Source organism: Thalassophryne amazonica, chromosome 14, assembly GCF_902500255.1.
Source record: "Thalassophryne amazonica chromosome 14, fThaAma1.1, whole genome shotgun sequence".
NCBI classification, from domain to species: Eukaryota; Metazoa; Chordata; class Actinopteri; order Batrachoidiformes; family Batrachoididae; genus Thalassophryne; species Thalassophryne amazonica.
Genome location: NC_047116.1, coordinates 76,084,339 through 76,108,691, shown reverse-complemented (window position 1 = coordinate 76,108,691; position 24,353 = coordinate 76,084,339). Strand labels below are relative to the sequence as shown.

Sequence of the window (24,353 nt, the reverse complement as noted above, 5' to 3'; positions counted from 1 at the left end):
ATTACAGCGAATCGTCTACGCTGTAATGAGAAGCTCTCCGCCCACTTCACGAGGAGTTTTTTCTTAATACGCAGCAGTATGTTGAGGGCTACGCGCGTAGGACGGAAGAAATTAAACATGCTTAATTTTCTTCGGTGTACAGCGCAGCATGGAGCCTTCACGCAAGTACACACAGCGCCGTGCTACTGTCCGCTATTGTGGGCCTGCCCACACTTCAGCACGGTACTGTACGCCATTTCACATCTCCCTGTTGTTCTTCTGGAGCTATAAATACTGCAAGATCGTTGCTTCACTTTATCATACTGGACTCAATATATATGAGGACTGTGTCACATCCTTTCATAAAAGCGTGCTCTCGCGCGTGGTCTCTCTCTCTCTCTCTGTGTGTCACAGAGAGAGAGAGAGAGAGAGAGAGAGAGAGACCGTGCGCGCTTTTCCTTAAAATAAAAGTGGTCTCTCTCTCTCTCTCTCTCTCTCTCTCTCTCTCTCTCTCTCTCTCTCTCTCTGTGTGTGTGTGTGTCACAGAGAGACCGCGCGCTATCAATAAAAGCGCTCTATCCCAGTTTAACGAGTCACAGCGTTTTGTTCAGGGCAGCCTTTACCACAGCCAGACTCAGCAGCATCTGGACACAATGAAAGTGATCCACCAAGACAAAAAATAAATAATAATAATAATAATGTTAAATAACTCTGTTTTTGAGCCGCGCCACACCATGCAGTAGAGAACAGAGCGTACTTCCACAGAGGCAGAAAATAGCACTGAATGGCACACGCGACTGTGTGCACACATTATTTAAAACGCAAACACACGCAGCTGCAAGTATGAACGAACACTGTTAAAGGCTGAGTATGCGCGTATTTCGGGCGTATTTAAATGAAACACAATGCCGCAATGAGCAGGTCTACAAATACACTGTGACAGGGTCTTAAGCTGAGTAGATTGTTTTGCTGGGTAGATGGGAGGGAGAGAGGTGCTTTCTTTGTTGCAAGAAGATAGGTGGAAAGATGGTATTGTCCTCAGTTGAGATATGTTTACATGGTAATTGTGCCATCACTGTTGGGAAAGTGTAAGTACACGGACCCACAACAGGGGGCGCAAATGAACGGACAATAGAATAGGTCAAATAACAACACTTTACTGTTGCGAACGTGCACAACAAACACAACAGATTCCACAATAGATCAAAGGTCAAATTACAAGGTGTCGTGTGGGCAGGCTCGAAGATAGGAGACGCCTGTCCAAAGCAGAACCGGAACCACACGATTTCCTCCGCCACCAGACCCCGGGAATACTGGAGCCGCCAAGTCCCGAACTCCCAGGTGGCCACTGCCCCCGCGTGCCGGACCTGGTACTGCTGGCGAGGAACAAAAACACAATTAAACGTGGGTGCGTCTGCACCCAGCAATCTGCACGGCAGGGAAGCTACCTCCACCTCTCGTTGGAGAAAAAGTCTGTTATCACTCACAAAAAATCACAACAAAAAGGCTTTCTATCAAGCAGTCAGGCTGAGGATATTACCTTTCAGGTAGAACGATATCTCGGCAAAGAGGTGGAGATGAACGTCTTGCTGATATACCGATGCAGATCAGATGAGTGGTGACAGCTGTCACAGGTGATGAGTGTCAGCTGTCACCCCGGCTGCTCCTGTGAGGCGGCAGCGCCCTCTGGTGCCTGGAGCCCGCACATCCAGGCAGGGTGCCCTCTGGTGGTGGTGGGCCAGCAGTACCTCCTCTCAGCAGCCCACACAACAATCACCCCTGTTTTGAGAAACCTGCAAGGGTTGGCTTTGTTGTGTGAAGGGACTGAGATGTGACAAGTTGCTTGAATTGAGGCTGACAACGTACCAACTCGTATATAGAAGGCACTTTGTAAGATTGTAGATTTTAATCAAAATTTTAATCAAATTTAATCCAAAAATTAGGAATAATGGAAAAATTTTGGATTAGATTAAAGCATACAAAAAAAATCAGTTTACATTAGATTAGATTAAATAATCTAATTGTAATCTAATCCAAATTTTGGATTACGATTAAATTGACTTCAACTCTGGTGAGATGTGTTTTGAACACTGTTTAAAGATATGATTTATTAATTGAAATTTGGTAAAACATTGACCAGGGCATCGGAGAGCGTCCTCAGGGGACAACAAATGTCACTGACCTTTTGTGTGAAGAAACACATGCAAAAGAATACTGCCAAAAGTATGTACATAGTGTGTTTTGTTTGTTTTTTAATATGTATCTTGTACATAACAGGAATGAAAGTCTAACTACTTTATGAGCACAAAATACAGTTGGAGCCACATATATTTAAACACTAAAAGTGAATGTAATTGTAGCAATCAACATGTTGGAGCTAAAAGGAAATGTGACATCCCCACTTCTGACCACATGCACTGAAGCAATATGAGATTGTGTTAAATCTGCCCACAGAGAAAATTGAGGGTACAGGTAAAGTGTGTTCAGTACAGCCTCTTAAGTCCGTCCAGTCTAAACTTGGTTGACATCCTAGTCTGTATTTTATACCAAATTCTGTTCTGTCAGTTTCTTTGTAGGTGAGCTGGAGAAATGTCTGGAGGACCAGGAGCTACTTCCTGAGCTTTCATCAACATGCAAGTCCTGTTTGTGCCTGCAGAAGTGACTTTGTGTTGTTAATATTATCAGTGACTCTGTCATTCATTATAAATAAACCTGTTGTGTTTTTGTGTGTTTTGCAGGAGAGGAGACTCCATATGTATGTGGTTTATTGCCAGAATAAACCAAAGTCAGAGTTCATTGTGGCAGAATACGATAGCTACTTTGATGTAAGTGATATTTTATTTGGGGTTGTGCTCACTTTTTATTTAAGTTTTTATTTTTTTTATTTACTTTGTTGTTTAATTTTCCACCACTGAAGTCTTGGGCACATGATTCCCCTCCCAGCAGTGAAGAAACATTCCAGTTTTTCACAGAAAGGCAAAGTCACCACAATGTAGAAATACCACTCAATCCACCAAAGGAAAAAAAAGTCCTTTTTTTTTTAGAACCTGGAGTCTTCTCAAGTCAAGCGTATGAGCAATGCCCAATCTCCCATTACAGACCTTTTCCCACAGTGAGTCTGATACTCACAGATACTGAGTACTAAGTACTTCAGTATTCTGGTTGTATTACACAGTATTGAGGTCCCTCCATTCAAAGTCAAGCTTACTGTTGTCAACAGTTTGAAGTGCTTTTTCATGTCAGACAGATTCAAGACATATATGTATATTTGCAGAAGCTTATTCAGACTTTTCTCAAGGTGACTCAATGCAGCTGAAGATCAAGTTGATGTTCCATCACTGTGCTACTGGGAACACATAAAAGTGACCAATTTTCAGTGCCCCAATATGTTATGATGCCATTACTGGTTTTTGCATCACTGCATCTCTAACACTGCAGCACTGCCATTTTCACATCCACAGTGTTTACACTAAAACAGCTGATTATATTCAAACCTGGAAGCAGCCCACTACAACCAGTCTGTAGTCCATCAAAGGGCCTTGATAATAGACACCTCAGTTAAAGTAAGCGGGACAAACGTTTCAATTGCTCAACTTGATTTATTGTGGTGCCTCGGGTATTGAACCGAAGCTCAGATCAGATCTGGCCAAAAACTCACTTCTATTTACCTTTTACCATCACTGGCCCAGGTGCTTAATGTTAGCCCTCACATATAAAAAGACGAGCTTGAGCTGAGGACAAAAGTAAAGGTTGTACCCAGTATATTATTTCCACCACTATGAATGATGACGTTGTCGGGATAAACCTTGTGGAACATTTAATCAGGTCAGCCTGAGTAGAATGTGCAAATGCTGCAGGTTGCTGCATCCACCACCCTGTGTTCTAGCAGACAGCACCTATCTGGTGCTGTCACAATCAGGTGATACATGGTTGTCCCCTTGATTTGATCCAGTTCCTGGGTCCCTGTGTGCTGAATAAGGTTCAGGAATATAGGTCAAAACCATAGTATTGTTACTGACTTTCCAGTGAAAGCGGTGCACCTCATCTGGGACTCTTGTAGTAACAGTTCATTTGACACAAAGCCTTAGTTCAGATTGCATGTTCAAATCATATTTATTGCATATCATATTTTCAAATCTGATCTCACTGACTGACTGTCCATATTATATGTAGCAAGTGACCAGATTCAGTCTATGTCTCCATGTTGCTGTATTTATCTGCCGTCTAATCCATATCAGTTGCTACAGTAACAAAACTCGCAAGAGTCTTGACTCTTTCCATGTGTGTGACACAGGGAAAGCTTTACATGGTCTGAAAAAGTCAGAGATGTCACAAAACACATCCTGAATCCAATCTGAGCATTCAGACTAAAACAGATATTCAAAAATGCTATTTTAATTGCATTTCAAACCACCTATGAATGAGGCTTGAAAGGGATTTTGGGATGACTGATTTCCTGTGACTTTTAACTGTTCAGACTTGCAGCGTGCACTCAGATTCACATCAGATATGCACATAACTCTGACTTTTACTGGCAGTCTGAAAAAGGCCAAAGTCATTCAGTAGTATCCAAGAAGTGATCAGAGGCACCTAGGACCAAAGACATTGAGTTAGCGTCCAGGTCAATATTATTTTGAAGTAAGCAAATGTCCCCAACCCCCAGTTAATCTGGATGCTGGGCTTGATCTTTTGAAATATGTTTTCACTGGTCACACCAAATTCCAAACCATCATCCATCAATGTGTCAACATTTTAATTTGGCTAGCTTTCTGAAACTCAATGGCTACTTTCAGGAGATGATAGAGAACAGCTCAGAGAGTCGTACCACCAGCGCAGGTCTGACAGGCCAAATGTGTTAATGGAAAACATTGTGATGCTTGGTGTGTTGTTCCTCCAGAGTATCCAGCAGGACATTCAGTCCAGACTGAGCATCAGTGACTTCCTTATCAAACCCATCCAGAGGATCACCAAGTACCAGCTGCTGCTCAAGGTAATGCACACAACCCTTTCACTACAGAACTGCATTTCTTCCAAATTTGCGCTTCAATGTCCAGATTATGTACAAAAGATTTTTTTGCATGCTTGTATCATTTGGTCATACAGTACACACCAGGGTGCAGTTTTGGCTCACTGTCTTTACTTACCCAGAATGTGCGAACTTGATATTCCATGGGCTACAGTACAAGCAGCTGTCAGTGGATATAATGACAGAAGATCATTTAATGGACCCATGAAAACCACACGACTGTGATAAAGCACGTTTAATGTTTGCAGCTGGTCTGTGCAAACTACACTGGAAGCATTGTTACATTCTTCTCATTTTAAGAGCAAAATAAGATCAGCAGTGCACAGCAGCTGCTTTGAATTAATGATTTGTTTATTAATGACAAATGATTACAGATAAGTAGATGTTTGTCGTAAAATTGTACTGATAATGCAGTAAAGTGTATGTAGTTTTTGATAGTTTTACTTTTGTGACTGTAGTGGTCTTGTGTCTGTCTTTGGAGATGATCAGTAAATCACAGTACTTGAATTTTGCTGCTCTTTGATCACTAGGGCCCAGTTTTTGTGGTGGTTCCAAAATATTTTGGGCTATTTTATAGTGCAAGACTCACCAGACCAGTTGTTAAAATTTAGCACCAGACTAAAACAATAATTGTGCTATGATCCGTTGACGTGTAAATAGCCTGAATGTTCTTGTCCTTTGCACAGGCTCAAAAGTGGGGAAACAAATATTTATCGTTGTTATGGTTTCCTTTTCACATTTATCAGTGCATATTCTGAGGATGTGAATCTCTTCACCCATAATGAGTGGAAACAATCCAAAAAGGAAAAGAAGTGAAAATTTTATTCACACCAAAATTCAAAAGCCACGATGGTGCACCTGCGTCAGAAAGCAATCAAGACATGAATAAAAACCTTTGGAACGCCGCCAGCTGCATCCCACAGCCGCGGGGCACCGTGCACACATCTGAATAGGCTGTTTATTTCAATAATAAGTCTTAGATCACAGATACGAGGTCTATTAGAAAAGTATCCGACCTTATTATTTTTTTCAAAAACCATATGGATTTGAATCACGTGTGATTGCATCAGACAAGCTTGAACCCTCGTGCGCATGCGTGAGTTTTTCCACGCCTGTCGGTTGCGTCTGTTGTGAAAGTGTCGTGACACGGACCCACAACAGGGGGCGTTAATGAACGGACAATGGATAAGCCAAAAAGTAACAATTTAATGTTGTGAATCGCACAACAACGTACAGACAATAACAATATGGTGGACTGTCAATCATACACCAGGTGACGTGTGGGCAGGCTCGATGATAGAAGATGCCTGGAGAGAGAAGAGCTGGATCCCCACACAGCTTCCAACACCAACGGAGCTGAAGAACACCGGAGCTGCCAAGCCCTGCGCCCCAGGTGGCCGCTGTCTTCAGCAGTCAGACCCGGTACTGCTGGCAGAGAACAGAGACAGTCCAGATGAGTGTGAGTTCGCACACTCAGTAATCCCACAGTCTGTATTAAGTAAAGGAGGGAAAACCTCCACCTCCAATCACACACACTCGTGCAGCTCCTGGTCAACCACTTATCTGAGTTGGGGTGTGAGGCGAAGCCGTCGCTGTCACACCAAACGCCAATCCTCCAGATAAGGAAACACTCCAGGAAAACGGCTGCAAATAGAAGTTCAGGTTAAACACACAAAGTGTCTGTCAGCAGAGAAATTACCTGAATGGTAGTTGATTTCTCGGCGAGGAGGTGGAGTTGCAGTCCGGTCTTTGTAGTGGTGGTGATGGGTGACAGCTTGTGTTGATTGATGACAGCTGTCACCTCCAGCAAAGCCGACGCCCTCTCGTGCTTGAAGCCCGCACTTCAAGCAGGGCGCCATCTTGTGGTGGTGGGCCAGCAGTACCTCCTCTTCAGCGGCCCACACAACAGCGTCCTTCGCCTGTGAGCAGGCTTTGAGTGAGGAGTGGTCCAGTCCCCTCGTCGGATTTTCATTGCCAGGAAATGGCAGAATGATTTGGGCTTTTTTTTCCATCAGAATTTTTTCAGAAACTGTTAGAGACTGGCAGCTGGAAACCATTACAAAAATTTATCTGGCTTTCGGTGAAAATGTTACGGGCTTGGTAGAGAATAAGGAGTGTTACTGTCACTTTAAGGACGGCCCCCAGTGGCTGTGGGGCGCGCCGCGCTCCGAAGCCGCCATCGACAGGCTGAACGACCATTTCATTTCTAAACGGATGGCTGTATGGATCCGTGACCATTGTGTGCCATTTCTCTGGTTATCACAAGAGCTGGACATCAACCATTTTCCGGCAGATTTCACTTTAACAAGAGATTTTGTCATGGAAAGCCGAGCGGAGGCTTCGCGCCTCACGATGGATTCGCTACTGGAGCGAGACAAAACCGCCTCCGTTTTGGTCTCACAGGACGGCTTTGAGATGGCGTTCAGACAGCTGTCGGTGGTTTTTCCATCGAGTGATTATCTGAGAAATTGTGGATGTGCCTGGACATGCCAGAACATGTCCCGTGAGGCTTCATCACGGCGTTGCTTTGCACCATGCGGCGCCACCGCGACGCGCGGAATTCCTCTGCACGTCTGTCTCAATGTGCCAAAAAAGTGCTGATGTCCACGTCTTTTCACAATTCCTGTGCTAGTCAGACAACGTCCCGGATAAAACACAGTGTCCAGTTTGGAAATGAACGGCGCATTCCACTGTTACAGGAGTTTTTGTCATGGAAAGAGGAGCGGAGGCTTCGCACAACGCGTGATGAAGCCTCACGGGACATGTTCTGGCATGTCCAGGCACATCCACAATTTCTCGGATAATCACTCGATGGAAAAACCACCGACATCTGTCTGAACGCCATCTCAAAGCCGTCCTGTGAGACCAAAACGGAGGTGGTTTTGTCTTGCTCCAGTAGCAAATCCATCGTGACGCGCGAAGCCTCCGCTCGGCTTTCCATGACAAAATCTCTTGTTAAAAGTGAAATCTGCCGGAAAATGGTTGATGTCCAGCTCTTGTGATAACCAGAGAAATGGCACACGATGGTCACGGATCCAGACAGCCATCCATTTAGAAATGAAATGGTCGTTCAGCCTGTCGATGGCGGCTTCGGAGCATGGCGCGCCCCACAGCCGCTGGGGGCCGTCCCTAAAGTGACAGTAACACTCCTTATTCTCTACCAAGCCCGTAACATTTTCACCGAAAGCCAGATAAATTTTTCTAATGGTTTCCAGCTGCCAGTCTCTAACAGTTTCTGAAAAAATTCTGATGGAAAAAAGCCCAAATCATTCCGCCATTTCCTGACAATGAAAATCCGCCGAGGGGGCTGGACCACTCCTCACTCAAAGCCTGCTCACAGGCGAATGACGCAACCGACAGGCATGGAAAAACTCACGCATGCTCACGAGGGTTCAAGCTTGTCTGACGCAATCACACGTGATTCAAATCCATATGGTTTTTGAAAAAAATAATAAGGTCGGATACTTTTCTAATAGACCTAACGAAGGACACCGAAGCCAGAACGAAACAAGAAATCTGGACTTATGTTGACTTTCCCAGATGTGGTTTAACTGTCATCCAACTTCATTCCTGTAGCTTGTGCTTAGTCAGAATTTTCGAACTGTTGAAAAATGTGAACAAATCTCAATGACAACTTCAGTTAATCCATATTCCTTTTTGTTTTCTGTCTTGATGGTTCCTCATCGTTTGCTTAGTTTCCGTACCGTCAACATTCCGTTTGACTGTCGTCCAACTTTGTCCAACCCCCAAGTCTGACGTCTTGCGCGAACATTGACAGTATCTGAACGGATCAATAACTAAACTGAATGTGACTCGTCCATGTGTGGCATGAAAAGCAATGTTTTCATACAGAAACAATAGCGGCAAGAACGTTTTATCAAGTACTTTAACTATTTATGCACATTCCAGCCATCTGTGGCTGAAGAAGCTGTACGCACAGCCACAAACTGCTGTGCACCACAAACGACTGTGCACTTGGTCAAGACAACCAGATCTCGCATCTGCAGGTGCTGTGGAGTGCGCAGGCTGGCTGCAGAAATGATCACAGGCTCGGGCTCAGTCTGGTACCCGCTGTCAAGGCATCATGAATGTTTCATTTTGTTTTTGTTTAAAGAGTCAAGGTCGCCGTTCGCTTGGTTTTTCTTTTGTTAATTTTGGTTTTGTGTCATTCTTTTATGCGGTCTGGCTTTTCGGTGATGGGAGACGTGCCGGCTCATTCATCCACTTTTTCTCTGTGTGACCAGGCCCTTCCATATGTATGTGAATTATTATCATCATAGCTGTAATATCACGTGCAGCTGTGTGGCTGCCCCACGGTGAGTCAAAGGCTCCACGCGACATGCCACTTACGCCCATAATGACCATGATATTACAGATCCATTGTTAGTCCACCTCATGTGTTAGGAGATGTATCTGTGATGGCATGTGGTCATGGTGGTTAGACCCCTCCCCATTGTAGTGATGACAGTTGACAGTGATGACATTCTGGCTGGATGTGACGTGGCCTGCTTTGAATTTACCCCCCCGACCGTGATCTCATTATTTTGAATGCTGTTTTGATGCCAAGAGAATATTTAGAACGCAGTCAGATTGTAGTTAAAGTCCACCTCAACTGCCGTACAGTATTTTTCCACCTCGACAGTAGAGAGCATGTGCTCTACGTTCGGGCTGGCCACGGCGACTGTGCCTGACTGTTTAGACTGCTCTCATAATGCTGTCCGATGTTTTCGAATGCACCTTGACGCTTCCTGATTGTGGGTCGAATTTCCATTAATAAGGCATTCAAGCTCATTTCGTGCTCTAGTGTGACGGGGGGTGAAGAGGTATTATTCTTACTGCATTCTGACAGTATGTTGGGATTTGTATTGTGTTCCACCTGCATTCGAACTGCGTTCGGGAGCTATTACGCATGTCATGTGCAGGGATCATTTGAGGCGGTTCGGAGCACACTGAGTATTCAGATGGCATTTTTGCGCATTTCTTAATCCCTCCCAGATGTGGCACGAATTGTCGTTTTCCCCATTTGGCCTGATTCGGCTTCATTCATGCTCATTCGTGGTAAGCGTGATGGGGCCTTTAGACAGGTCCATAAATATTTTGACAGTAACACACTTTTTTGTCATTTTCCTTCTATACACATAATACACAGTGAGCTGTACAGCTCCCTGGACAGGGTGAAGTAATTTGATTAATAATGTAATTTGATTTGGAAGAGGACTGGGTGAAGCTTGTTTCGCTGTTGGTTTGTGTTGGATCTTTACTGTGCTGGAGGTTTAACTTGTGGCCGTTTCTCCTCAGGACTTCCTGAAGTACAGCTGCAAGGCAGGCATGGACTGTGAACCAGTCGAGGTAAAAACACCACATTATTCAGTCTGCTGTAATATTAAATCTTTTCACCTCCCAGAGTCCAGTGCATGGGAAGGGTTTTTCTTTGTTTTGTTTTTTAAAATAAATACATATAGTGTATTTATATGCTCAAATGGTCAGACTATCTTTTTTCAGTTGTCCAGTTTGAGGGAACTTTTTTACCTTTTCAAATCTTTTTTCAAACTGAATATACAAGGTCTGATTTACTAGGATCACAGATAATGAGAGCTAAATTGTGTTGCCAATCCAAACGTTTGCCCACTTGGGCGAAGAGAGTTTTGCAGGTGATTTACTAAGAGTAATAGCACAATTGATATATGGCGGTAAGAGTAATAGCACAATTGATATCTGGCGGTAATGTGAAGTAGACAGCTGTATGTAAATGAAGATTTTGCACGTTAATGTGGTGGAATGCACAGACAGCTGCCTATGTACAAGCAAAATGCAGAGGTCTGTGCACACAGTAGACTGTGCTTTACCTGCAGACTGCACATAGAGTTCCAGTTGATGTGCGAACGCCATTCCACACAGAGCCTGAGATGACTGTGTGTTTATTTGTATGACACATTGATGGCTGTAATGATCATGACTTGCACCACAGTGTACTCTGGTCCTCCTGTTACGCATGGAGACAGTTATTCAGATATAAACCCGAAGTAAACTGTTGACCTCTTTAAATACACCCATTGTCTTGTATGTGTGTGTGTGTGTGTGTGTGTGTGTGTGTGTGTGTGTGTGTGTGTGTGTGTGTGTGTGTGTGTGTGTGTGTGTGTGTGTGTGTGTGTGTGTGTGCGTGTGTGTGTACCAGGAGGCAGCAGTTTCTGTGCTGCTGGAAGTGTCAAGTCCAATCAGTTTAACACCAAGTTTTCAAAGATGAAGACAGCAAATTTCCTTGATAAATCGTGTTGTGTGTGTCAACCTCACCTATTTCCATGTTCCCTCCCAGAATTTTGCACACTTATGTCATCAGACACCAGATTGCATATTCATGAAGGCAGATGTGCAATATGAGTTATTTATTGCATTTGACAGATACATGCCTTAGTGTGTTCTGTTCATAAATCAGCATGCGGGTATTTTCCAAATTTTATGTTACGGCTTTTTTTCCGAAATGGATTCAATTCATTTTTCTCCTCGACATTCTACTCACAACACCCCATAATGACAACATGAAAATTTTTTTTTTTCATATTTATTAAAAATAATAATAATAATAAAAAAACTAATCACGTGTACATAAGTATTCACACCCTTTGTCCAAAAACTTTGTTGATGCACCTTTTGCAGCAATTACAGCTTCAAGTCTTCTTGAATATGATGCCACAAGCTTGGCACACCTGTCTTTGGGTAGTTTTGCCCATTTGTCTTTTCAGTACCTCTCAAGCTCCATCAGGTTGGATGGGGAGCGTTGGTGCACAGGGAATTTCAGATCTCTCCAGAGATGTTCATTCGGATTCAGGTCTGGGCTCTGGCTGAGCCAAGCAAGGACATTCATAGAGTTGTCCTGAAGCAACTCCTTTGATATCTTGGCTGTGTGCTCAGGGTCATTGTCCTGCTGAAAGATGAACCGCTGCCCCAGTCTGATGTCAAGAGCGCTCTGGAGCAGGTTTTCATCCAGGATGTCTCTGTACATTGCTGCATTCATCTTTACCTCAATCCTGAGTAGTCTCCCAGTTCCTGCCACTGAAAAACATCCCCACAGCATGATGCTGCCACCACTGTGTTTTCTGGTTGAACCAATACAAGGTTAGGACCCAAAATGCAGGGAGACTATATGAAACACGACACCAAATAATTGATCACAAATGGATTGAAAATAGAGCAAAATGATGGAAGAGGAGACACCAGAGCTGGGAGACACTGACTTAACCAGAGTGGGCTGAGTGCCAGGACCAGGCGGCCGCAACAGAGCTGACAGGAGGCAGAATCGCTGGAAGCCCAAAAAAGAGGAATGGTCAAAACCACAGAAATGCAGGACTCACAAAAAACGATCATTCCAAAAATCCAAGTCCGAGGACTGTGGCCAGGTCAGGCAGAGCTGAGTTTCTGGCAATTGTGGAGAGGCAGGACTGGGGTTTAAATGCAGGTAATATTGATTGAAGACAGGTGTTTGAATCAGCTCCGTGACACGGTGCCTGGAGAAACTGGAAGGGAGGAGAAGCAGAGCAAACACCAAGACAGCACAACACCATGCTTCACTGTAGGGATGGTGCTTGGTTTCCTCCAAACATGATGCCTGACATTCACACCAAAGAGTTCAATATTTCTCATCAGACCAGAACATTTTGTTTCTCATGGTCTGAGAGTCCTTCAGGTGCCTTTTGGCAAACTCAAGGAAGGCTGCCATGTGCCTTTTACTAAGGAGTGGCTTCTCTCTGGCCACTCTACCAGACAGTCCTGATTGGTGGATTGCTGCAGAGATGGGTGTCATTCTGGAAGGCTCGTCTCTCTCCACAGAGGAATGCTGGAGCTCTGACAGAGTGACCATCAGGTTCATGGTCACCTCCCTGACTAAGGCCCTTCTCCCCCAATCGCTCAGTTTATACAGGTGGCAGGTGGACCCCAGTTAAGCTGTAGAAACATCTCAAGGATGATCAGTGGAAACATGATGCACCTGAGCTCAATTTTGAGCATCATGGCAAAGGCTGTGAATACTTATGTACATGTGGTTTCTTAGTTTTTTATTTTTAATAAATGTGCAAAAATCTAAAAACAACAACAAAAAAACAACTTATCATATTGTCATTATGTGGTATTGTGTGTAGAATTGTGATGAAAAAAATAGTTTCATCAATTTTTGAATAAGGCTGTAACATAAAAAGATGTGGAAAAAGTGGTGTAAATATTTTCTGGATGCATTATGTTTACGAGCGCAATATGCGCGCAATGGCATTTGTGCACATTTTTACACATGTAAACCTTTAGACGTATTTTTTACAGCCAGTGAATGTCTGTCATCAAATCAGATCCTTGTTTTGTTTGTGTGTGTCTATGTTTGTGTCTGTCATCCTTTAAAGTCATATAAACTATATAGTGCCACTAGATGAAAACAACAGCTTCCCCTTGTTTCAAAATCATACACCTGGAAATGGTTTGAGATCATTCTAGGTCAAGATTAAAGTCAACTTGGTGACTCTTGTAAAGTTCTTGGAAAAGGTAATGATTGAAGATCAGCCTTCTCTCAGCAAAAGAGACCTGGTGACCAGAGAGGACGAACAAATGGGAGAGGAAAAAAAGATCATTTATTTTCACAGCCATACAGTCTTGCAGACATGTCACGGCACAGTAAGGCAGTTTTGACTTATGGTTAAAATTTTAAACTAACTAATTCCGGATAAGTTATCAAAATTAACGTCACCTCTGTCATTTTTACAAAGTGAAAAATGCACGAATTGTGAAGGTTTCACATTAAACAGACACGTGCTGAAAGGCATTATGGGAAAATTCAAATGATCTGCTCTCATCACTTTCTCCTCCCCTCCTCCTCCCTCCATCAAAATGCAGAGAACACTGCCATCTACTCAATGGGAGTGTAAATAGACCAACTGTAATTTGTGTGTGAGGTTTCAAATCCTGCAAAATGTTGCAAAATTTCAGAGTTCACATTGAGACTGTCTGATCAGGCTGCAATTTAACCGCTGCACTGCACATGAACAACAGCATTAACGCCATCCCAGTGTAAAACTCTTTGTATATTATGCCTAAAACTCTTGTAAATATATGATCTGGGTTTGTTGATGTTATTGTTTGTTTTATGTAAACCTACAAGAAGTTCATATTGTTTCACTGTTATTTACAGTGGGCGTGGAATCGCTGTGAGCCACAATTGCTTCATAATCATGTCATCCTATCGGGAGGAAACTGAAGTTTGCTCTTTCATGTCCTGCTTATTGTCCTTTACAGCACTGTTTGTTCCAGAGGAATATATATAAAATGTTTGAAATTCAGTTTGTGTTTATGAAGTTTCACGCAGGATAAACGTAGCAGACACGGAATATTTGGAATATTTGTTTCGGCAAGTTTTCAGGGTCTTATGTAGCAGTCTCTTAAAAATGTTCTGAAAGGCATAAAAGTTAGATTTTGGTCATATAGTGTTTATTTGCAATTGTCATCATGTAGTTTCTCAGTGTTATTTTGACTGCAGCAACTCTCTGGTGCGCAAGGGATTATGGGTTATCTCAGTGGGGCGAATTGTGGTACTTTAAAATGATATACTGTCGTGAAACTGAAATATACAAAAAAAAAAAATGCCAATTTTGACACCCCCTGTAAAGTTACTGTAACTTGTGTGTTGGTTTTTACAATGCTTGTGATCTGTAATCCACTTATATTGAGATTTTCTGAATATGTTGGTCTAGTTACACTCCCATCCAGCAGATATCAGTGTTCTCTGCATTTTGATGGAGGGGAGAGGAGGGAATGATGAGAGCAGGTCATTTTAATTTTCCCATAATGCCTTTTGGCACATGTGTCTGTTTAACGTCAAACCTTCAGAGGTTGTGCATTACTTTAAAACATATAGCTGATATTTTCACTTTGTAAAAATGACAGAGTTGTCATTACTTTTGCTAAACTGTCCAGAATTAGTTTGTTTTAAGTGAAACCATGAGTGAAATGTGCTTTGTGCTTCATTTTTCCTGCTCACTCGGCATGTTGAAAGTAAATGATGTTTTTTTTTTTGTTTTTTTTTTTTCTTCTTCTTCTTTGCAATAGCAGCTGGTCTGCCTGCTTTTATATGGGGGAGGACTGGGCTTCTCTTAGTAGTCTGTTTGTTGCAGAGCACACAGCAGAAATTAACATGTAGGATTTTAGGTTTTCCAGATGTTTCTGACCATTCAGCTTTGGCTCTATGCCAGAAAAAAAAAAAAAAGTTAGTGGACTGAAAGTTGTCAGAACTGATGGTTTTCAAAGTTAGCTGAAAAGCTGTTCCGCTAACAAAAATGTTAGCTTCGCTAATTAGCGGTTAGCAGATGCAGGACTGTCCCCACCACTGTATTTGAAGTGCTGTCACAGTGGATGACTGGCTGTACTCTGAACACCTCATCAAGAAAATGCCATATGTGCTGCATGGATCCTTTGCAGAAATTACTATAATTGTTGCGGGAGACCCGCTTCTGTAAACTTTCAGATTCCCCTGAGAATTTCCCACAGATTCACAGGTCCATTGGACATTCTCATGCCTGCTTTATTGAGTTGTCATCAAAAACTCTTTGTGTTATGTAATGTCCCCTCAAAGATAATGATATGATATGGTAAGATAAGATAAGACTTTATTGATCTCACAGTGGAGAAATTCACGTTACGTCAGCTCTTAGGAAAAACACACAAGATGGGTACGAGTAGGGGAAAATGTTCATCAAACAGCGTGTGCAAGGATAAGCAATAATAATAATACTTGTAACTAGTAAGTCCATTCGGCTGCTCCCTTGTTTTGTACTCGGGGTCACCACAGCAAATCCAAGGTGGATCTGCATGTTGAATTGGCACACATTTTACGCCGGATGCCTTTCCTGATGGGCAATTCTATGGTAACGGAATTATAATCTGACCTAATCTGTAGTCGTTAGATGCAGTATATCCAGATTTTGCTGCTGTTGTAATTCCGTTACCATAGAATTGCCCTGATGCAACTCCACATTACATGGAGAAATGTGGCAGAGGTAGGATTCGACCCGGGAACGTTCTGCACTGAAACCAAGTGCAATAACCACTTGGCCACCACCCCTACAATAATAATACCTGTAACAATACAATAAAATAAGAAAATGAGGTAGAAATAGAATATATATATATATATATATATATATATATATATATATATATATATATATATGTATGTGTGTGTGTGTGTGTGTGTGTGTGTGTTGATAAATACATTCTGTTTTTATTTCTCTTTAACTGCCTCCCAACTTTTTTAACTGATTACCCAAACTCATCAATTCAGGTGACTTGATACATGCACCTTTTTAAAGCCATGTTTGTTTAATTTGTTTGTTAAAAGACAAATTAGAAAATGTTATTAATTTTAACTAAAGGAGACTGCATATTTCTACAAACTAATTTAAAAGCACATGCAGATGTCCATATAAAAACAACATCTATGTGTTTTACAGAAAGCAGTGGACTTGATGTCTCAGGTTCCGAAACTATGTAACGACATGATGAATTTGGGCCGACTGCAGGGTTTCGAGGTGCGTTTACTCACTGCTTTGAGCATTTACAGTGCATGGATCAGTTTCTGCTTTGTAGTCCAATTTTTTTTTTACCTCGACCAAGTACATAGAATTTTTGCTTTTTGTTTTTAATTTGAAAATGAGATTTGCAACCCAACAACTGTTTTAGTTAAAAAAAAAAAAAAAAAAAAATCACATTTGATTTTTGTTGAAATTTGATTCTCTGTTGAACTGTCAATAAATTATAAACAAACACTGCATTGGAGGGTGCCTAACATTTTTTGAATGCCATGCTGGTTTTTGAACCATGCTGACTAAAAAACTGTGGCCAAAAAGGTTTTGGTGGCAACAAAAGAACCCACTCTTGGACACCAGTGCAGTGTAGGATATCATGCTGGAAAAAGGCATTTCAGACTTGGCTAGTCTAGTGGTCTCCTTATGCCATTAACAGGGATCTGGAGAGAAGAAATCCATCTGTAGTAGTTGATGAAGCAAAAACATGTTTATGGAAGAAGTTCAAGAAGACAGAAAGTTTCAGTTGGCTTTAACAAACATTTTGGCAAACTGTTGAAAGAGTCAAACCACAAAAAGGTCATTTTCAGCAGGAACATTGAACTACTGACCTCAACCAGGGATGATGTTTTGGCTTTAAAGCAGACCCAAGTCTTTAGGATCCTGTTGCTTCCTGTCTTAGTGTTTAGTTGGACACTAATCAGTGACCTAAGGCAGTAACTGGGTGTCCTCGGTACTTGGTCTCTTTGGGCGATTCGAAGGTACCACTGGAATGGCTTTATGTCAAACAAGCAGGTACTTGGAGAGACTCTGAGAAATATCTCTTGCATTGTTGGGGAACTAGGACATTTTGGACATGTGCATATCTCTGTGCATAATCAGGTTGAGGACCCCATTAGCTGGAGAAGGCCATGGGTACACCGGTGTTTCACCTAATTTGACTTGGCTAGACATAACTTGACTTGAAAAGATCACTTTTAGGAATTCTAGAACACCACTAAAATGCAATCACAACCATGCTGTGGAACATCTACCAGTGACAACAGATGGAAATTAGCTGATGGCTATAATCGGGCTTGTTTACTTCACTGTATGGTGGTGTACATGAACTTGCACTGTCCCTTCATAAATAATAAGTAAATGGTGGCTTGTCCCTTTGGGTCAGGAGAACCTTTTTGCCCCTCATAAAAGATGGAATATTTCAGGGTCTTGTTCTGTGAAAAGATAAATGGAATGTGATATTGAGAGACAAAGTATGGCAGCATTGGCAGTAATGTGGCCATTGTTTTCAACTCTTAATGGAGAACAGAGATCTGAGCCAGGAGATGAAGTTTACAGTTTGCCAGTTGGTGCATATTTCAAACTTCACATATGGTTGCAAAGTTTAAGTGGTGTCTGAAAGAATGATCTTGTGTTAAAAGAGATTTGTCATGCGAAAAGAGCACCGCATAGAATGGTCCTCGACACAAAGTAATTTCCTGAGGTTCTCTGGGTATCATATTACAATAAAAACACATAATCCAGCTCTCTGGAGGTGTCCAAAGCATGTTCAACTGAGGAGACCCAGAAGTAGTCTCAGCCTGTTGGAGGGATTATGTATCCCATCTGGCCTGCAAACTATTTGGGATTCTCCAGCAAGAGGTGGTCAGTGAGTTGGAGACCTGTGCTACCTTGTACAGCTGGCCTTGGATAAATCACAGATGTATGTGTAATAAGTGGATTATGGCTCAACCTGATGCAGCTATCATCAGACCACAAACTATTTTTCCCTCAATTTGCAGATATTCAAATTGTAATTAACATCAATTAATTGCTTGGCGTGGGTGGAATAAGCTGTTCACCATTCAGAATTCTCTGCAGGGTAAACTGACCAGTCAGGGCAAATTGCTGCAGCAAGAAACCTTCTTTGTGACGGAGCAGGACGCGGGCGTGTTGTCACGAGCCAAAGAACGGCGGGTCTTCCTTTTTGAGCAGATTGTCATCTTTAGTGAGTTGCTCAGGAAAGGATCATCCATACCAGGATACCAGTTCAAGAAGAGCATCAAGGTAATGCACAGGGTGGAATTTATTTTTCTTAAAACTCCTTAAAGCAGGCAATGCATGTTATTTTTGCTAAAACATAAATAGATAACATGTTTTTTCTATGTTGCAGAATAATATTTTATCTTTTATTAGCTTAGAATTTGTTTAAAATGACTTTTTTTTCTACTAGAGGGGTCAGTGATGTCATTTGTAATCCTTATAAAAGCACTCTGAATTTGCCCACGTACACTGACAGGTGTCCTACCTGGGTTTGGAAGAAAGTGTGGATAATGATCCTTGTAAGTTCATCTTGTCGTGTCGTGGATCGTCTGAGCGTTTCACCCTGCAGGCGGCCAACGTTGACATCAAGCAGGTTTGGGTCCAACATATCCAGGAGGTCCTAGATGCTCAGAGCAACTTTCTCTCTGGTAAGACAGCAGATAAACACACAACCACCTCTGTCAGACTAGTTCAAAAATCTCTCGTTAGCATCATTTAGCTGGAACACAGCTGATATTACTGACAATGTATTTACAATTCCCAGCACTCCAGTCTCCAATCGAGTACCAGAAAGAGAAAAGTGCAGCAACAAGCACCTCCTCCCTGACCAGAAACCACTCAGCTTCTGGCACCCGATCTGGTCTTGGTACCCACAGCCGGCCGTCCTCAGCAGTGGGGCTTGGAGAGAAGGAGCAGGGGAGGAGCCAAATGAAAGTGTCTACCTCCAATGGCGGTCCATCATGTTTTGATTCCAGGGTGAGTTACTGCACCAGGCATACAGATACTCAGAACCTACCAAGTCCTACCACTGTCTAGTATCTACAACTAACTAGGTGGGTGAACCCGCCTACCACGATTGGTAATATGGCAGTAAATAGGACACACTTTGTGACAGAAAACTACCAGTGTGTCAGAAACCCTGCCTGTGTTGGGACACTTTGTTTTTCTTCTGGGCATAACCCAAAGATGCCCCCTGTGGTGTTGCTTCATTGTGGCAATTTCCAGAATTTGCAGATGCATTTTTGCCAGTTAAAAGAAAAAGGTGCATCTATCTTTGTGTGTCAGTTGGATTTGGACAGATATCTGTGGGGGTCGCACACGTTCAACATGTTCATGGACCTATTTCAGTGTCAAGATCGAGGTGGAACAATTTAGTTTGATATTTTTGTGGTCCAGAGAACAGTCATGCTTGGTTTTTTATTTTCTTATTTATTTTTTTTTTTTTATGTGAAGATAAAAGGTACCACTGTGTGGTTGTACACACACCACATTCAGATGCCGCAAATGACTGAAGATTTCACTCTGCCTCTCTATATAAAGCCTGTGTCACCTGGAAAAAATTCACCCAAAAATAACTGCAGAACACAACATAAGCCCCATATATTGTGTGTTACCTTCATGTCCTCTCTGCAAAACATGTAAGAACACTGATGCAGTGTATAATATGAGGTTAGTTTTACACAACAGGTACCAAGGGATCTCCCTCTGCAACATGGTGAGCGAATGCACCATGTGTCGAGCCCAGTTTGTTTGTGAAAAACCACAAGGGCACATCTGTGTTCTTAGAAGTCTGACTTTCATAAAAGTCCAAATCCAAGTAAAATGTGTCTGAAAGCACGACAGCACGATCACACCGTGCCACTTGTAGCATTGAACTGTGCGGTAAAACGGTCAGTTCAAACATCACTTTTTGCACTCTGTGGTAATGGCAGTGCATGCTCCTTGTCGGCAAACAGCCAGGCGTGACGCCGCCTTCTAGCTTCTCTATATGTAACTCTATGTTGCGCTTGCATTCAGTGACTTCTCACAGAGCTACGATGTGGTCGATGGTTGAGTTCTTGGGTTTCTTTAGTTGAACTCTTTGGTTCAATAAATCAACAAAATATTACTTCAGCTCTTAACTGGAATGTGCAGGTTTAGAAAATGAATGAAGGAACTGATACTTCATTGTCATGCTGGAGTCTGGTGCACTTCTCTTAAGGATGGCAGACTCTGTAACTGACGAGTGAGAGGTTTTCTGGCAAAGAAACTCACACAAGCAACAAGCAGATCTTTTACAGAAATAGCAATACCTCAGCTGCCTGAGGAGAAGCAGTTCAGTGCCTCCCTCCACCGCCTCAGATCACCTGATCTCCTCCATATTGGAACAGACAGATCTGTGCTTCTCCTGGACCCATCTGTGTGGCCAGACCAGTCTCAGTGCTCCCTTCTTCTAAACTCGGGGAGGAAGACAACCAACATAAAAATACAATGAAATCCAGAGTTATTAAAGATTAATATTTTTTCAGAAAGTTTTGACTTTTACATAATTTTTTTCCAGTTCAGTTTTATTTTAGCTTGAGTGATGAGGAATTCAAGTGCTAGCTACATCCTTGTATGTACGAGGTCTGTGAGAAAAGTATCGTACCTTTTTATTTTTTTCAAAAACTATATGTATTTGATTCATATGTTTTTACGTCAGCCAAGCTTGAACCTTCGTGCGCATGCGTGAGTTTTTCCACGCCTGTCGGTTGCGTCATTCGCCTGTGGGCAGGCTTTGAGTGAGCACTCCTCCACCCCTCTCGTCGTTGTTTCATTGCGAGGAAATGGCGGAATGATTTGGGCTTTTTTTTTCCATCAGAATTTTTTCAGAAAGTGTTAGAGACAAGCAGCTGGAAACCATTCGAAAAATTTATCTGGCTTTCGGTGAAAATTTTACAGGCTTCACAGAGAATAAGGACTGTTACTACAGCTTTAAGGACGCCCTACAATGGTGCACGGCGCGCCGCGCTCCGAGCCACCATCGAGAGGCAGAAAACACCACATCATTTCTAAACGGATGGCTGTGTGGAGCCGGGACCATCGTGAGCAATTTCTCTGGTTATCACAAGAGCTGGACATCAGCCATTTTCCGGCAGATTTCACTTTTAACAAGAGATTTTGTCATAAAAAGCCGCGCGGAGGCTTTGCGCGTCAGGACCGATTCGCTGATCGAGCAAGACAAAGGAACACCTCTGTTTCGGAGTGCCAGGGGACAAGTTGGGACATGCCTATCTTGGCTTTCAATGCTTACCAGCCCAGTGAGTATAAGAGAAATTGTGGAGAGCTGGGCATGTCCCAACTTGTCCCCTGGCACTCCGAAACTGAGGTGTTCCTTTGTCTCGCTCGATCAGCGAATTGGTCCTGACGCGCGAAGCCTCCGCACGGCTTTCCATGACAAAATCTCTTGTTAAAAGTGAAATCTGCCGGAAAATGGCTGATGTCCAGCTCTTGTGATAACCAGAGAAATTGCTCACGAGGGTCCCGGCTCCACACAGCCATCCGTTTAGAAATGATGTGGTGTTTTCTGCCTCTCGATGGCGACTCGGAGCGCGGCGCGCCGTTCACCATAGTGGGGCGTCCTTAAAGCTGTAGTAACAGTCCTTATTCTCTGTGAAGCCTGTAAAATTTTCACCGAAAGCCAGATAAATTTTTCGAATGGTTTCCAGCTACTTGTCTCTAACAGTTTCAGAAAAAATTCTGATGGGGAAAAAAAGCCCAAATTATTCTGCCATTTCCTGACAATGAAAATGCGATGAGGGGGCTGGACCACTCCTCCCACAAGGCATGCTCACAGGCGAATGACGCAACCGACAGGCGTGGAAAAACTCACGCATGCGCACAAAGGTTCAAGCTTGGCTGATGTAAAAACATATGAATCAAATCCATATAGTTTTTGAAAAAATAAAAAGGTCCGTTACTTTTCTCACAGACCTCGTACATGCAGACAAATCGTGAACCTGCTGATTGTATGTAATGGCCCGGTCATACGGCATATGATGATTCCTGAACAAAAGGAAAAAAGCAAAAAGTCACAAATCATTGAGAAAAGGTGGACGAACAAGCTTTATCACAGTGTAGCCTGCGAATTTAGCGCAAAAGTGACAAAAAAGGAACAATATAAAACCCAAGCTAACGTTGATTTCCACGCTTTAAACGAAATGTGCATGGAGCCACTGCTGGAGCAGTTTGTGTCTGTATCTTTGCGTTCCAGGACTCGGCACTGGGACGGAGCTCATAGCACCTGAGTCCTGGTGCTGCAAACAGAAACGCGTGATCTGACCCACTCTGGAGATCTGTAGAGACATCACAGCTGCAGCACATGTCCCGTGTTTTGACGGACGCGGGTGTGTATGCGTGTGTGGAAATACATAAAAACATATATCGCTTTTGCAATGGGAGGAGAACCGGGCCGTCAGTCTGTTTGGACATGCAGCAGCTGAGCTGTGTGTTATGTCTGACAGGACACGTGTGTCAGGCCGCGAGAGGTGTGAGCGGCACGCCACACGACCAGGACAAGCCAACAGTATGACAAATACACCACTTTCAGTCACATATCAGCAGAAATACGCTGTACCAAATAATGTTTGGTCAGTTATCACAGCGCTTTTTTGTTTTTTTTGTTTTTTTAGAAAACTTATTTATCTGCTTGTTGATTTTACCCAGTTCATGTTACTGTTACAAGACAGTGATTGTAGTGCAGTGGTAGAGTTTCCGTCTGATAATCAGACCGTGTGGGTTTGAATCCTGTGGCGTTTTTTTTTTTTTTTTTTTTTCTTTTTTTAAACCAGGGTTATTTAATGGCACCTTCATGACTGTATGTCTGTGACCATGGGGCATCTACAGAGGAACAGATGGCTCATATTTGTATTGCCCACTTGATAAATGCAGTGTTTTTATATGGTGTGTGGGTTTATTTCATTTTAAATACTTCCATCTCCTTCCTGCACAGGTACTCAGTGTTTTTCGCGTGTCGTTATGTTCATAGATTTGCTTGCAGCTGCGTATGTTTGCATTCAATGTATGCATTCTGTCGTGTGTAGCCCTTGCCGCACTCCTGCCTTATTTTTTTTTTTTTTTCTTGTTTCACCACTGAGAGCGAGACGGGGGGGTGAGGAGAGGTAGAGAGAGAGAAATAGCGCTGTCTCTCCGTCTCTGCAGTTTTTTTTCAAAACCTTGGTGTTTCTGAGCACCGGTGCTGCGGCTGTGTGATCAAGCAGTCAGTCACAGGCACGTGCGCAGGTTCGATTACCAGTTCTGATCACGGACACACAGGCGCTGCGTACGTGGATCAGACACACACACGCGCTTCACCTTCTCTCCAGCTGATTCACTCTGAATGAATGCATTCAGTGTTTGGATGTGTTGCAGCGCACGCACAAATCTCCCACTGCAAACAAATACGCAGCAATCAAGGATCACTTCCTCAAAACCTTTGAATTGTCAGACACTGAAAGGGCCAGCAGGGTCTTCTATGTGTACGAGCTGGAGGACAGCAAGCCCTTCAGAGTTCATGGACATAATGCTGCAGCTCCTAACACTGGCTGGGCTTTTTGTGCAGCAACTCACTCCTCAGGTGCACGCAGCGCTGGCTGGAACAACACCACAATCACGGACTGCCGTGCGCTGGTGGAGAGGCCATCAAGTTCTTCCTGGCCAGCCAGCACCACGGCATGACTGCGGCAGCACTCACCCCATCACACACAACGGCAGAAATCACACACCAGCATCGCCTGTGGAGATGCTGCATCTCTCCTCCACAAAAGTGCTCACAAACCAGCTTCTGTACTGTGTGAAAACATTCAGCTGGTTGAATGAAGTCAAACTAAATGCTAACATTACAAAAACTAAGCAAACAATAAAAAAACATCAAGAACTACAGCAACAGGAAATACGGATGGATTGAGGTTTTCTGTGGCATTTGTTCAAATTTTTCAACAGTTTAAAAATCCTGACAAAGCACCTGCTGCAGGAAC

General features: G+C 42.9%; 1 protein-coding gene across 2 annotated transcripts in view; it reads left to right on the top strand.

Moving 5' to 3' along the window:
• The window catches only part of kalrna (kalirin RhoGEF kinase a), a 609,141-nt gene that overhangs the window by 531,765 nt on the left and 53,023 nt on the right, over positions 1 to 24,353 (top strand). Inside the window, exons 47-54 of one of the 2 annotated variants that reach the window (XM_034186645.1) lie at positions 2,545 to 2,599; positions 2,703 to 2,804; positions 4,877 to 4,969; positions 10,304 to 10,354; positions 16,486 to 16,563; positions 18,418 to 18,603; positions 18,836 to 19,007; positions 19,124 to 19,335. In XM_034186645.1, coding sequence (XP_034042536.1) covers positions 2,545 to 2,599; positions 2,703 to 2,804; positions 4,877 to 4,969; positions 10,304 to 10,354; positions 16,486 to 16,563; positions 18,418 to 18,603; positions 18,836 to 19,007; positions 19,124 to 19,335 — 949 coding nt within the window. Of the gene's footprint in view, positions 1 to 2,544; positions 2,613 to 2,702; positions 2,805 to 4,876; positions 4,970 to 10,303; positions 10,355 to 16,485; positions 16,564 to 18,417; positions 18,604 to 18,835; positions 19,008 to 19,123; positions 19,336 to 24,353 lie in introns of those variants that run through there. The other variant, XM_034186644.1, reaches the window with a different exon arrangement.